At 35.6% G+C, this 14,829-nt stretch overlaps 2 protein-coding genes and 1 non-coding gene across 5 annotated transcripts; 1 reads left to right on the forward strand and 2 right to left on the reverse strand.

Moving 5' to 3' along the window:
* Positions 1–144: 144 nt before the first annotated feature.
* On the forward strand, positions 145–2,217 carry LOC111435708 (probable aquaporin NIP5-1). Of its 3 annotated transcripts, none has more exons than XM_023073198.1 (4): positions 145–201; positions 379–501; positions 1,298–1,717; positions 1,809–2,217. In XM_023073198.1, the coding sequence occupies exons 2-4, from the start codon at positions 418–420 to the stop codon at positions 2,091–2,093; spliced, it is 789 nt and encodes a 262-aa protein (XP_022928966.1). In that variant the 5' UTR covers positions 145–201; positions 379–417; the 3' UTR covers positions 2,094–2,217. The 3 variants fall into 3 exon arrangements, with proteins under 3 accessions (XP_022928966.1, XP_022928965.1, XP_022928964.1); XM_023073197.1 differs by having other exon boundaries at positions 176–275; XM_023073196.1 differs by having other exon boundaries at positions 179–267.
* Positions 2,218–3,188: 971 nt separating this feature from the next.
* LOC111435705 (probable receptor-like protein kinase At1g33260) lies at positions 3,189–5,208 on the reverse strand. Its single transcript, XM_023073191.1, has 2 exons — positions 4,497–5,208; positions 3,189–4,209 (listed from the first exon to the last, which is right to left on the reverse strand). Exons 1-2 carry the CDS (start codon positions 4,825–4,827, stop codon positions 3,455–3,457), a joined length of 1,086 nt encoding a protein of 361 aa, XP_022928959.1. The 5' UTR covers positions 4,828–5,208; the 3' UTR covers positions 3,189–3,454.
* A 5,553-nt stretch (positions 5,209–10,761) lies between these two features.
* Positions 10,762–10,845, reverse strand: TRNAM-CAU. The gene is given in 2 exon segments: positions 10,762–10,797; positions 10,808–10,845. It is a non-coding gene; the product is annotated as a tRNA-Met (tRNA).
* Between the last annotated feature and the right edge of the window lie 3,984 nt (positions 10,846–14,829).

Raw genomic sequence — 14,829 nt, forward strand, 5'->3', positions numbered from 1 at the left:
CAACTTGTGGATGTCTGAATTTCCCGTCTTCGATTCTTAATGCTACCAAATTAGATCCTCTAAATACTCATAGATTCTACTTTTTCAAAGAAAAAAGAAAGCTACAGTAACGTGAAGATCACTCTCTTCTATTCTTAAATAGAGGGGGAATTATCATTATTGAGTTGTGAATGATCAAAAGAGTATTTTTGCAGTATAAAGGTACTCTTTAATCTTCTTCAATTCGAGTCCTTGTTCTTTATTTCTTGAGCTTGACAATTTCATAGGGTATGAAGGTTCGATAATCGTTTTGCTTTTAGTTTTGTACTCTTTAATATTAAGTTTACGATCACTATTTCTACTTATAACTTTTTGTTAAAAAAATGGTTTCTTTTCCAGTAAAACATAGAAAACGAAGCCATTGTCCACCAGAAGCCAATGTCGCAAATCGAGTGCTTACCCATCGATGCCCTAAAGAGGAGCCAACCTCGCCTTCCGACTCATGTCTCCCTCACTCGAAAGGTACTTATTTTTTGTTTTTTCATGTTCAATCATGTCGAGGATAAACATTTTAACTATGATTGAATAAGGAGCTTATTTTATGAAATTGGTACAAATCACGAACCTACTATTCTAAGTCATATAGATTGGCACATTAGGTTGGTTCGACAGGTTTTTAAGATCAAGTAGTACTACGCTCTTATTTCAACTACAACAATTTATATCATCTAGTCGGAAACAAAGCATTTCTTATAAAAGTGTAATACCGTGAGGCTGACGACGATACGCAATGAGCGAAAGCGGACAATATCTGCTAGCGGTGGGCTTGAGTTGTTACAAATGACATTAGAGCTAGACATCGAGCGATGTGCTAGCAAGGGCGCTGGCCCCCAAAGGGGATGGATTGTGAGATTTCACATCGATTGAAGAGGGAAATAAAACATTCCTTATAAAGGTGTGATACTGAGAGGCAACGATACATAACGGGTTAAAGCAGACAATATCTGCTAGCGGTGGGCTTAGGTTGTTAGAAATAATATTAGAGTCAGACATCGGGGGTTTGCCAGCGAGGGCGCTAGCCCCCAAGGAGGGGTGGATTGTGAGATCCCATATCGGTTGAAGAGTGGAACAAAACATTCCTTATGAGGGTGTGAGAACCTCTTCCTAGTAGACACATTTTAAAATCGTAAGGCTGACAGTTTACGTAACGAGCTAAAGCAGACAATATTTGCTTGGATTGTTACACCCGACCCGACTCAACCGAATTTTTTTAGGGTTGTAATAGGTTGAAGCTGAATATTTGAGTGATATCATGTAGGTGGGAGCAGAATTTGTGGGCACATTCATCCTCATATTTGCTGCAACAGCCGCACCGATCATCAACCAAAAGTACAACAACATCACCTCTCTGATCGGAAACGCAGCATCCTCCGCCCTAGCGGTGATGATCGTAATTCTGTCGACGGGACACATCTCCGGCGCCCACCTTAACCCCTCACTCACCATCGCCTTAGCCGCCATCCGCCACTTCCCTTGGGTTCAAGTCCCTGCCTACCTCACCGCCCAAATCTCCGCCTCCATATGCGCCTCTTTCACTCTCAAAGGTATCTTTCACCCTTTCATGTCCGGCGGCGTTACAGTTCCCTCCGTCAGCACCGGCCAAGCCTTTGCTCTTGAATTCCTCATTGCCTTCAATCTCTTGTTCGTGGTCACTGCTGTCACTACTGATCCTCGCGTTGTAAGAACAAAAAAAAAAAAATAAATGAATAAATCCCTTTAATTGTGTAAGTTTTTGCTTAATTTATTACTCAAAAATTTAATTATCACAGGTTAGAGAGTTGGCCGGAATTGCCGTCGGAGCTACCGTGATGCTCAACATTCTTATCGCAGGGTCGTCCACCGGTGGTTCAATGAACCCCGTGCGGACTCTTGGCCCCGCCGTGGCCGCCGGAAATTACAGAGGGCTGTGGGTGTACATGGTGGCTCCTATACTTGGGGGGGTTGTCGGTGCCGGAACCTACTCTGCCATGAGAATCAAAGATGATGAAATGGATGTTCCACAGCACGTGAGGAGCTTCGGTCAGTACACGAGTGGCAGCTGTGTTCGTGTTTAAATGTTCTAGGTATCGAGTCAATTGAAGTATACTTAAATTAATATTATTTTTGTGTAAAAGCAATCCATGTTATAGTATAGACATAATAATATGGATGTTTCGATTTCACTATAAAATATAACCAGCAACCACACAAAGAATCGAGCAAACTATCAAGAACAATTTATAGACAAACGAGAGAGGACTTAATATTGATGTCAAACTCTCCCCTATATTAACGAGTATTTTAATCCTTAATAGGACATCAAATAGATAAAAACAAGAAAATAGAAGAAGATTTGAAAAGATCATTGGATGGAGCCGTGTAGACAAGTAGGCAACACCAAGGTGTTGCATGTAGAAATGTCACGACATTGCCAAACTCAAGCTAAGGAAGCATCGTCTCAATGCTTCAAAAAATTAAAATGAAATGCAGCATAGTCGAAAAAATTTGTGTGCACTCCTTCATGAATTCTGCCTGTATCGTCGAGTTACAGTGTGAAACATGTGTTTAGGGATTTTGTATTGCATTCATGTTTTTCACAAAATTCAATTAAGAAGTCAACCTTCCGTCTCTAATTCTACATCTTCTCCGTTTCTTTCCCGATCAATCTCCGTTTGTTGAAAGCATACCATTGTCAAGTGATTAATCTCCGTTCTTATCATTGTAACCTTCCGTCTCTAATATGATATGCTTTTGGAGCAAAGCAGTGGTACTAATTACTTTCTTCCTTCTTCTTATGGTATAATATGATTATTTGTTTAAATGATGCCTAAACTTAAAAAGTATTAATAGTGATTATCTATCAAAATTTTATATATAGGAAAATTACTAAAATACCCTTACGCTACCCTGTTTCAAATCTCTCCACCTTCACTTCCACCAAGGCAGTTGCTGTCTACTGCTAATGACCAAACGTTAACAACTGTCGAGTTCGACAATTGCTCCAGCAATTGCCGCTCACCTCTGTCATTACTAACGGTCATAACCGACCACCACAAAGCATCACCGACCCCTGATTTCACGTCACTTCCATTATCGTCAACCACCGGTAATAGTCAATGGTCAATCATAGTAGTTGTGAATTGATTTTAGGTTACGCCAATGGTATGAAAATTAGTTTGACATGGTAAGAAATTGGATAAAATATGAGTTTGAAAATAACAATGAGAGAATGGGGCCCACAATTGACACTCTGGCAGCCACATAATTCCAAATCGGCACAAAATAATTGCTGTCATGGACAACAAGTCATCGTCGGTGATGGCAACGTGGACGCCATCCTCCACGTTTTTCTTTTCTTTTTTTTTTTTCCTATTTTTAAAATCAAACAAACAAATATTCTTTCCTAACCCATTTTTACATATTTACCCATTTGTTTTTACCATCTCCCCATATCCAATAATTTACTGCCACGTTTCCCCGCCCATACCCCGTCGCTCACATTCCCGATCTTCTCCGTCATCATCTGCAGCACGCCTCCGATCACCGGCCTCGGTGCGGGCGGCTGCGCTAAGCAGGCGGCTGCGATTGAAAGCAACGCTCCGGCTTCATTGCTGTCGAATTCTCCCCGGAGCCGCGGATCCACCAGTTCCGCCACCGCCGACGGTTTAATTCCTTCGCCGTCGCGAACTGCTGGAGGTAAAATTGAAGTCAGAATCAGACCCTTCTCCGAGCAGAAAGCCTCTTTTCCGGTGATTAGCTCTAAAACTACCACGCCGAAACTGTAAATGTCGTTCTTCTTTGAGGCGATTCCGGTTCTTAAGTATTGGGGATCTGTGTAACCGGGAGATCCCATCATCCATTGCTTCGCTCTGAAGGGGCTCGACGGCGATGACGACGACGACGGATTCGCTACTGCCGATGAGAATCCCATTTTCGCCGACCCAAAATCACAGAGTTTGCAATTGAAGCGTTCGTCCAGTAAAATGTTCGATGATTTTATATCGCCATGAACGATTTGTAGACTGCATTTTTCATGGAGGTATTCGATTGCTTGAGCTAACTGAAAGGCAATGGCTAACCGGATTTTCCATGGAAGAACCGGCACCGCTGTCTTCGCCGCCGGCAGCCGGCTGTGAAGCTTCTCTTGCAAGCTCCCATTGGAGACATATTCGAAGACCAAAGCTCCTTCATCTGCAATTTTTTAAATTCATAAACTTCAATTTAATCATCGGATTAATCATTACAGATTTGTGATTAACAGTTAATCAAAGTTGAAAGATGAAACGCAAATTATTGAATTGCTTTTATTCTACTGTCTTTTTTGCTTTATTCTTTTCCTCTGTTTCCTCTGTTTTCCTCTGTTTTCCTCTGTTTTCTCTCTGAGTTTGAACATTTTCTTTTTGGGTCTAATCCAAATTTGATTAACTAAAAAACAAAGAATTCGAATTCCATTAGAGAAGAGAAGATTAGATTTTCACCTCGTTCATCGCAAAAGCCAAGGAAAGTGACAATATTCCGGTGTCGGAGCTGCAGAAGAATGTCCAATTCCTGCCGGAACATCCGGTTGAGCCGCTCACTAGCACCCAAAATCTTAACCGCCGCCGGCATCCCCGGCGACGTCCGAGCAAGATAGACGTTACTGAAGCCGCCGGAGCCGACAACAGTGGAGAAATTCTTAGTAAAAGCCTCTATTTCAGTCCACCGGAACTTCCTAGCACCAAAACCAGGCTGAATTTCAGCATCAAGAACGGTTTTTTTATCAGCAACTTTCGATTTCCTCTTCACTCTAAAAAACCGAAGCAAACCCATTTCATAAAATCAAAAACCAAACAAAACCCACGAAGAAAACCCAGAAAAGTGCACAAATTTGAACAAAAATTATGAAATGAAGGGGGTTTTTTAAGGAATGGGGTCGGTGGGTGTAGCGTCAAAAAGAGGTGATTATTTTAAAAAAGGAAATAACTTTCATGGAAACAGAGAAAGATGAAAGAGTGGGATCACAAGAGGAGTGGGTATCATTGATAATCCAATCCGATATGGTTGGTGGATGCAGGGGCTCTGGATTTGGGCTTCCCCGGGAAGAAGCGACGAAGAAGAGAAGGAAGCTTTTGACTAAGGAACACAGCCAAACGCAGTACCCACAGACCACTCACTCGTGCGGGGCATTTTTCTATGCATTTATGGGTTTGTTTGTTTGTTGGGTTTAGGGTTCTAAGGCTTTTGGAAATAGAAGGTGAGGAGGCATTATCTGACACTATTTGGATCTTGTTTTGTTTCGAGACACACTAAGATCATAAATAAATTCATGGGTGTTCTTAGTTCATAACATAAATTCTTTCAAATCTACCATAAACAATCGTTTTAACTATGGGAAGTAAGCATCCATCCATAATAATTCGCTTCAAAAGTCAAATTACTTCATTTATCATTTATTATGTGTAAGATTACACATGGGTCGTAAAGAAAAAACAAACATTTTTTATAAGAGCGTGTAAACCTCTATTTAATATACGCGTTTTAAAATCATGAGGGCTATATATAATGGGCTAGAGTAGACAACGTTTATTAGTTGTGATCAATAGAGAGATATGCTCGATATGCTCGAAGAAATTGTACTATCTAAGATTGGGTTATGAAATTATTTGAATTGGGTTCGGTTTAAATAAATAAAATTATGAGTTGGGTTAGGTTAAAACAATCCAATCGAACAACCTTAATATATACACACATACAGAACTATACTAAAAGTGATTGGCGACTAGGGTTTATTGTGGAGGCACAAGATAATGTCCTATTTACTTGTATTTTCGGTAGTCTCGGTACAACATATTGCTTCCTTTTAACTAAGTTGTGAATAGTGTAATGGGTAAATCCTGACTCACTTATATTCTATTATTTAATTTTTGGAAAATTTCGGCTCATTTTAAAATCATAATTGTTTTAGTCAATTTTATCAATTTTATTGACGTTGATTTGGTTAGTTGAGTCTATTTAATCAATTTATTAAATTTTTTAATTATTTTTTTAATTAAAATTTGTCTATTTTCTTTTGTTTTTATGTTTTGAGTATTTAATTTTTTCTTTAAAAAATGAAAAAGTTGATTTAATTTAACTTTTTAAAAAGTCCACTTTAAATTTAATTGATTACACCTCTAAAAATTATTTTTTTAAAAAAAAAATGTTTATTTTTAATCTCTAAATTTTATACTTTATTCTATTTTAATAAACCTAAAAAATATTATTTCTATTTTAAAAAATTCACATAAATTTAAAAATTAAAAAAGAAAATAAATTCATTTAATTCTAAAATCATAAATGGACAATATGAAATTTCAAAGGTGTGTTAAGGTGCAAAATCATTGCTTAAATAATTTTTTTAATTATCAATAAAAAATGAAAAAAAAAATGATATGTCAACAGAAAAGGATGACTTCACCCTATAATTGATTCTTTCTTTGAAAAATAAACATTTTTGTTCAGATTTCAACTGGCATTATTATTCCATAAAATGTTATTTTAAAATTAATATTAATACATAAATGCATGATTTTCTTAAAATGGAATATTTATAAGAATAAAAATATAATTCTTTAAAAGTATTGAAATTTTCAACGTCTTTAAATATAAGTGTTTGGTGGGAAGAAAATACGAGGATATTAATTAATTAATTTATATTAATTATCATATTCGATTGATGTTGAAAGATCTCGTGTTGGTTTGTAAAGATAATTTTTACTCTTAAAAGTAGTTCAAGTTAAGAACGTAACGTGATCATGTTGAAGGAAATGTCGAGACTGTTATGTACCAAATTTAGATTTCAAATGATGTCGGGAGGGAAATAATAAAATATATATTTCATATTGTAATGGCATAAAGCACGTAGCTTTAAATTTATTATTAATATTTTTTTAATTTTTGAAATAGGCATAAGGTTAGGATGGTAATTTGGCTATATTCTTTGAGTGAGTGAAAGACAAAAGTGTAAATTTGTAGCTTTTTGGATAAAAAGTGTTGGATTCTTTATCCCTTAGATTTAATTGCAACAATTTTACAAATGTGTTTTAATATTTAAAGCTAAATTAATTAAGAAAAAATATTTTAATAAAATTTTTGAATTTTTTAAAAAAATTATTAAAAAATTGTAATGGCCCAGATCCACCGCTAGATATTGTTCTCTTTGGACTTGTCCGATCCCTTTCGAGCTGTTTAGGGTTTGGTTTGTTCTCCTCCCCAACCAATGTGGGACATCACAATCCACCCCCCTTCGAGGCTCAGCATCCTCGCTGGCACTCTTTCCTTCCGACAATCGATGTGGAATCGCCCCCAAATCCACCCCCCTTTGGAGCCTAGTGTCCTTACTGGCACGCCACCTCGTGTCTACCCCCTTCGGGGACTAGCGAGAAGGCTGGCACATCGTCTAGTGTTTGGCTCTGATACCACTTGTAACGACCCAGATCCACCGCTAGCAGATATTGTCCTCTTTGGGCTTTCTCTTTCGAACTTCCCCTCAAGGCTTTAAAACGCGTCTACTAGGGGAAGGTTTCCACACCCTTATAAATGATGGTTTGTTCTCCTCCCCAACCTGGGACATCACAAAAATACCCTTAAAATTAAAAAAATACTCTTGCATTAGTAATAAATAATATTATCAAACATGATCTATATCAAGAAGACGAATGATAGGAATAATGAACCTCTACAATGGTACGATGTTATTCACTTTGACCACGAGCTCTCATAATTTTACTTTTCGTTTCCAAAAAATTTCCTACAAATAGAGACAGTGTCTATTTCTTATATACTCACGATCTTTCCCTTAATTGATCAATCTGGGTGTGACACCCGAGTAAAAGAGATATATGAACGAACCGGAACCATATTCGAATAAAAGCAATCTTAAAGAAAGGATGACGGCTAAAAAAGACTTAAAAGAATTTAAAATGACTACATATATACTAACAAGACAATTCTATGTTGGATAGTCTCCCGAAAATTGTCCTCAGGTGAATGTGAGTGAGGATAAAACATACAGGAAGAACTCGTGTTGGTCGATAGGGATAGAGTAAGTAACGTGACTATGTCACAAATGAATGTCGAGATCATTAGGTGTCGAATCTTAAACGTGGCTCGTTACAATCGAATTCCAACAATCGTCTGAGGAACACAAAAAATAAAAAATAAAAAAAAGGGGAAAAAAAACATGTTGCTTTGATTTTTCAAAAGGCGTACACTTTGTTTAAATCCTGAGAATTTATTAAATGAATTTATAATTTCTATATAAAAATGAAATAAAAAAAGAAAAAAAGAAATTAGAGGTCAAATTAAGAGAACCACTTTTTTCAAAAACACGCGGCATTGAAATGGATGGCGCCTCTTACCTGCTACCGGCTTTCATAATCACTTCCTTAATTAATTAAAATTAACCATTTAATTATTTAATCAGTGATTAAAATCACGCCTTAAATATCATTTGACGTGGTCGCTTTCTATTGGGACGTCTTCCAACGCTTACGTGGACCTCGATGTGGACGTCTCCGTTTACCCTTGTTTTATTTTTTTCATTAAAAAAATGTTTTAACTAACCAAGTGTATAACTCAATCAATTCATTTTTTTTCTTTATTTTCATTATTAAATTATATATTTATTTTTTTAACTCAAAATTACCTAATTATTCCATTTCAGTTCTTATTCCGTCGTCACCCGAGATCCAAGTCAACACTAACAAACTGAGCGAAAATAAAAAAAACAATACTATCGATCGATTCTTTAATAGTGTCTAGGGTACGCTGAGAGGAGACAACGTAAGTGAGCGAATATTAAAGAGATCCTTTTTAATATATTAATTGAAAAATGTTCGTATAGACCAGATCGACTCGTTTTACAATAAATACCTTCATATTACGCTAAGTGAGATAATTTTAGTTTTATGTCCAACTTATTTTCAAATATTAAAAGTTAATTGATTAATTTACTTTCTTTTTTAATCTTAAATGTCAAATAATAATAATAATAATAATAATAATAAAGTTTTGAATAATTTTTTTAATTAGATAATTGCAAATATTATATATTGAACTCTGGAATTGTTGTCGGTTTGTTTGGATTAATTTAAAATTTTAATTTGTTTAAATAATTGTGTTTTTTGTGTACTTGTTGTTGTTGATTAGTTGAGTGAAGGCGACAGTTTTTGACCAAATGAACCAATGTTTGTGACAACGATGACACTAATAATTTATTTCAACCAAATGTCCATTTTCTATTGGTTTATAATTAATATTTTATTTTAATACGAGGGCCACAATTGCTACGGTGGATAAGTATAGACATCATTGTCGGTCGAATTCTTTTAAGGTTTTTATCATACCAACATTCAATTCTCGCTATCTAAATTTGCTTTTGCTCTTGGTTTCATTCTCAATCTATAAATGTTTATGAATCAATCATTGAACGTTCAACTACTCAAAAATATATTACCGTGAATCATCTGCTTTACCTTCAATTTTTTACCAATTTGGAAGGAATTACGTTCCACGCTGCATTCTTAGCCTTGATTGAGGTTGGTTTTGATTATTTTCATCACTGACACTAAAAAATCAAGATGAGTTTATCTTTGTTTTTCCCCTTAATTTTCTTTTTATTTTCTCTATCAATCTCGTCCCTTCAATTTTTATTAGTTGTCTCAACTATCTATTTTATTGAATCTACGCAGCTGTTGTTATACGGTCGTAATAGAAAACTAAAAGTAGGGGCTAAGTATACCATTTTCTCAAACCTGTTAAATTTGTAAATTTGTGAACCGAAATACTACCGAATTGAACCCGAGGGGTAACGGTGTAATTTTTCATATTAAAAAAAGTCAAATTAGATCATATAATACTTGCGTGTCCTGGTTCAAATAAACCATTAGTCCAAAGTCCAAAGGGTGAGAAAAGCCCAAATCCAATGGGCTAAGCCCAAAGGTCATCAAAGCCCAAGTCCACAATAAGCGTTGTTAGGCTTAGCCTACCTCCAAATTGATATGATATTGTTTAGGAAGGCACAAATTGGCCATCTCACGATCACCCTAAGCCACGAGAACTACACAGTAGCCAACAGCACCACCATTTAATAACAAATTTCAAAGAAAAAAAAAAACGCTAGCTACACGCTCTAAGGATCGCTCTAAGCAATGAGAGCTACACGCTAGCTAACTGTACCATCACTCTATGATAACTAAATTTGAGTTCATAGTCAAACCGATACAAAACATATATATTATGGGGTGAGAGAGGCTCGAAGAACTCTCGACCTCAGGATCACCCTAAGCAATGAGACCTACGCACTAGCCAACTGTGCCACCACCCCTAGTTCAGAGCCAAACCGACACAAAACATATTTTTTTTGTTTAGGAACTTTTTTTTTTAATTGTTATAAAATGAAAGATATTATGAGGTGAGAGAAGCTCGAACTCTCAACCTTAAGATCACTTCAAGCTATGAGACCTACGCTCTAGCCAACTGCGCCACCACCCCATGAAAACAAAATTTGAAAACCGACACAAAACATATTTTAAGATCACCTAACAAACTAGGCCACCACCCTTCTAAACATATTTTTAATGAAAGATATTAAGGGGTGAGAGAGGAGCTCAAAATCACTCACCTACGCGCTAACCAGCTGCGCCACCACCTCTTTATTACAAAACTAGAAGTTTAGAACCAAACTGACACAAAACATATTTTGTTATAAAATGGAAGATAATGTGGGGTGAGAGAGGCTCGAACTCTCGACCTCAGGATCACTCTAAGCTATGAGACCTACGCGCTAGCCAACTGCGCCACCACCCCTTAATTACAAATTTTGAAGTCCAAAGCCAAACCGACACAAAACATATTTTTTTGTTAGGTTTTATAGGACTTTTTTTTTTTTAAATTGTTATAAAATGAAAAATATTATGGGGTGAGAGAGGCTCGAACTCTCGACCTCAAGATCACTCTAAGCTATGAGACCTACGCGCTAGCCAACTGCACTACCACCCCTTGATTACAAAATTTGAAGTCCAGAGCCAAACCGACACAAAAACATATTCTTTTGTTAGGTTTTATAGGATCTTTTTTTAAAATTGTTATAAAATGAAAAACAACATTATGCGGTGAGAGAGGCTCGAACTCTCAACCTCAAGATCACTCTAAGCTATGAGACCTACACGCTAACCAACTGCACCATCACCACATAATAATAAAGTTTGAAATTCAAATCCAAACTGACACAAAATATACGTTTCCAACCAATTATATTTTTGGGTAAATTAAAATTTATTTACAAATTTATATTTTATATCTAATAAATCTCTAAACGTTGGTCTTGGTAGAATTAGATAAATCCTTAGCTATGAATAACAAAGAAGATTGTTATAAAGAAAACTTTTACATTAAATTTTAATAAACAATAAAGTATAATAACAAAACTTTAATACTATGAATTTTGTGATTAGAAATTTCAACATTATAAAAATCTACCCACTATTAAATGATTGCCATGATTCATTCCGATCCATTATATAAATATTTTTCTTTCGAGCTTAAACTCGTATTAATAAAAAAATCGATTTAGTTCGTATAGTTTAATCAATTCATATACTATTTCCGACATCTCAAGTCATTACCACATTTAATATAAGTCTGTCCAATAGTCCAATAATTTTTGTTATTTAATATCTCGAGAACGAAGGGTGGTGAGTAAAAATATATATATATATATATATATATATATATATATATATATATGACCCAATAATCGAATTACTCAGTCCAAACTATAAAAGTTGGGTTGGGTTAAATTTTTGGAAAATCCAAAAACTAATGGATGGGTTGATATGTTTTTGGCCAGCTTAACCTAATCAACTTGAAAATAAGGTTACAACCCAACTCAACTCAATCCAATATCCAGCTCACGTCACCAACCAACCAGCCCAAAATTTCAGGTTGGTCCAAATTTTCTTTTAAATCCAATCCAATTTAGCTCAGATACACCCGTTTATGAAATTGATTCAAATAATAGTAACAAAATGTCAATACAAGTACAATTCAATTCGTTTACACGTTCTATTCTCGAACCATGGATGGTCGGAGTCTACGAGTAATTAGGGTTGGAGGAGATGAGGTGCACAATAAATGTAATAGAGAGAGGGAGAAGGAAATGGAAAGCGGAACGTGTGGGGAGGGGAAGTGGTTAAAAGAGAGAAGCAAGAGGCATGTGCAGCGATATGGAGATGGAGGGTAGATGCCAGGCAGTTGGGGGATTCTCAAATCCACCATAAACGCCACGCACGTTCCCTTACACCCTGTACTCATCTCTTCTTGTCTCTTTTTTTTTTCTCTTTTTCTTATCCACTCTATTGTCAACCATTTCTTCATTATTTTCCCATCACCCGACCCGACCCGACCCGACCCGACTATACCCCAATTCACCGAAACCTACACGTTCTTCACTAAGAGACCCTGATGCTCGAATCTCTTACCCTATGTCTAATGTGTTTGATCTCCCGCCTTCCAAATTGTGTCCACCTGTCCTAAACTTGTCAACATGAGATAGCTCAATAGTTAAGATGTAAAATAATTCAAGCCCTTTAACTAGTTACTTCTCGTCGTCAGTTACACACTTTTAAAATTCCACACTTATAAAGAATGCTTCGTTCTCATCTACAACTCACGTGGAATCTCAGTCGTATACTTCATTCATGAAGTCTGGTTCATTTTAGGCATGATTTGAGTAACAATTTTTTTTTTTTTTAATAAGGTTTTCAAAAGTATTGGTTCTTATAGTTTTACCATTTCGAAAATAAAAAACGAGAACCAAAAATAAAAAATCAAAAACGAAAAAAATGAATTTATTAAATATTGAAAAGATTAGGATCAAATTTAATATTTAACATAAAAATAAAATATTTCGTCGCACGTTAACCGTATAAACGTGTTTCGATTCAAAATATATTTAATTATTTTTAAAATGAAAAGTAAAATTACATTTGGTAATTTTTTCATTTATTGATTCTTTTTTATTAAAAAAATTACAAACGTATTTAAAAATTAAAAAAAAAAGAAGATTATAAAATATAATTTATTTTTGTTAAACAATAATGAGGAGATAATAATGTGTATATACATTTAGGATTAAAATTATAATAATTTATTATTATAAGTGATCCATTGCATCTTCAGCATTACCTATCACAATTATTATCCAATCCTGATGCTAATAAATTAATAATTTCTGTTTCTTGCCAGCCAAGTAATTTCATTTTCATTCACACTTACCATAATTAATGAAAATCTTGGGTTGTTGTTTTTTAAATTATATTCTCAATTATTGCAACCCACCCCCTCTAAATTCTATTATTTGCTTCATTAACATCCTCATTAAATAATAACATTACACGGTCAACTCGATACAAATTTATTGCGTTCGTTCCTGACATCAATTTCTTTTCTGGGTCTTCTTCTCTCTCTCTTTTTTTTTATCTAGGTTGACTTCTTCTCTAATTATCAAAGTTTATTCTCGAAACTTATAAATATGTTAGCTAAATGAGGTTGAGAATGAAGATTATATTCTTCCTCTCTGTATCTGTCTCTACCCTGATCAAATCCCATGTGATGTCTCATGTTGATTGGGGAGAAGAACAAAACAACCTTAATAAGGGTATGGAAATTTTCTCGTAAGAGACGCGTTTTAAAGCCTTGAGAGGAAGCCGGAAGGGAAAACTCAAAGAAGATAATATCTGCTAGCGGTGGATCTGGGACGTTACATCCCAACCTATGCTAAAATAAATGAGTAGAGACGAGAATGAGAAAACCCTAAACTCTAAACCCTAAACCTTTCCCAACGGGAATGGGAAAACCCTAAACCCTAAACCTTTCCTAAACCTTTCCCAACGGGAATGGGAAAACCCTAAACCTTTCCTGAGTGGAGACGGGAATGGGAAAACCCTAAAACCGAGACCTTTCCCGACTGGAACGGAAAAACCCTAAACCATGAACCTTTCCTGAGTAGAGACGGGAATGGGAAAACCCTAAACTCTAAACCTTTCCCGACGGGAATGGGAAAACCCTAAACCTTAAACCTTTCCTGAGTAGAGATGGGAATGGACAAACCCTAAACCCTAAACCTTTCCAGAGTAGAGACAGGAATGGACAAACCCTAAACCCTAAACCTTTCCTGAGTAGAGACGGGAATGGGAAAACCCTAAACCCTAACCCTTTCCTGAGTAGAGACGGGAATGGAAAAACCCTAAAACCTAAACCTTTCCTGACGGGAATGGGAAAACCCTAAACCCTAACCCTTTCCTGAGTAGAGACGGGAATGGAAAAATCCTAAACCCTAAACCTTTCCTGAGTATAGACGGGAATGAGAAAACCCTAAACCCTAAACCTTTCCTGTCCTCGCTTCATTTCATAGACATCTTTTGGTGGAAGGTTGAATTATGGTGGAGACAGTATGTGAAATATAATCTTCATCTTCATTTCTGTTTAGTTAACCAATTTCCTCGAGTGGATATTTCTACTTCTATGTTCTCCACTCTTTCCTGGTGACCTCTCTAATTAAACTGGCTTATGATTTATTTATTTATTTTATTGTATTACTTTCAAAAAGAAAAAAATTGCCATTTTTAAACATCACTATAAACTATTTTATTTTGGTTTGGCTTGGACATTAAAAACAAAGGGAGGGACTAAAATGGAATTAAAAAAAAAAAAAAAAGAAGAAAAAGGAATGTGCCACATCATCATTTTACTATTCAAATTTAACAAAAAAAAAAAAAAAAAAAAAAACTA

This window comes from Cucurbita moschata, unplaced genomic scaffold, assembly GCF_002738365.1.
Source record: "Cucurbita moschata cultivar Rifu unplaced genomic scaffold, Cmos_1.0 Cmo_Scf00050, whole genome shotgun sequence".
Taxonomy (NCBI): domain Eukaryota; kingdom Viridiplantae; phylum Streptophyta; class Magnoliopsida; order Cucurbitales; family Cucurbitaceae; genus Cucurbita; species Cucurbita moschata.

Coding starts and splice junctions, on each gene's coding strand:
- LOC111435708 (XM_023073198.1), top strand. CDS start 418: ATGTCGCAAATCGAGTGCTTACCCATCGATGCCCTAAAGAGGAGCCAA. Junction 502..1,297: donor ATGTCTCCCTCACTCGAAAG/GTACTTATTTTT, acceptor GATATCATGTAG/GTGGGAGCAGAATTTGTGGG. Junction 1,718..1,808: donor TCACTACTGATCCTCGCGTT/GTAAGAACAAAA, acceptor TAATTATCACAG/GTTAGAGAGTTGGCCGGAAT.
- LOC111435705 (XM_023073191.1), bottom strand. CDS start 4,827: ATGGGTTTGCTTCGGTTTTTTAGAGTGAAGAGGAAATCGAAAGTTGCT. Junction 4,210..4,496: donor TGGCTTTTGCGATGAACGAG/GTGAAAATCTAA, acceptor AAAAAATTGCAG/ATGAAGGAGCTTTGGTCTTC.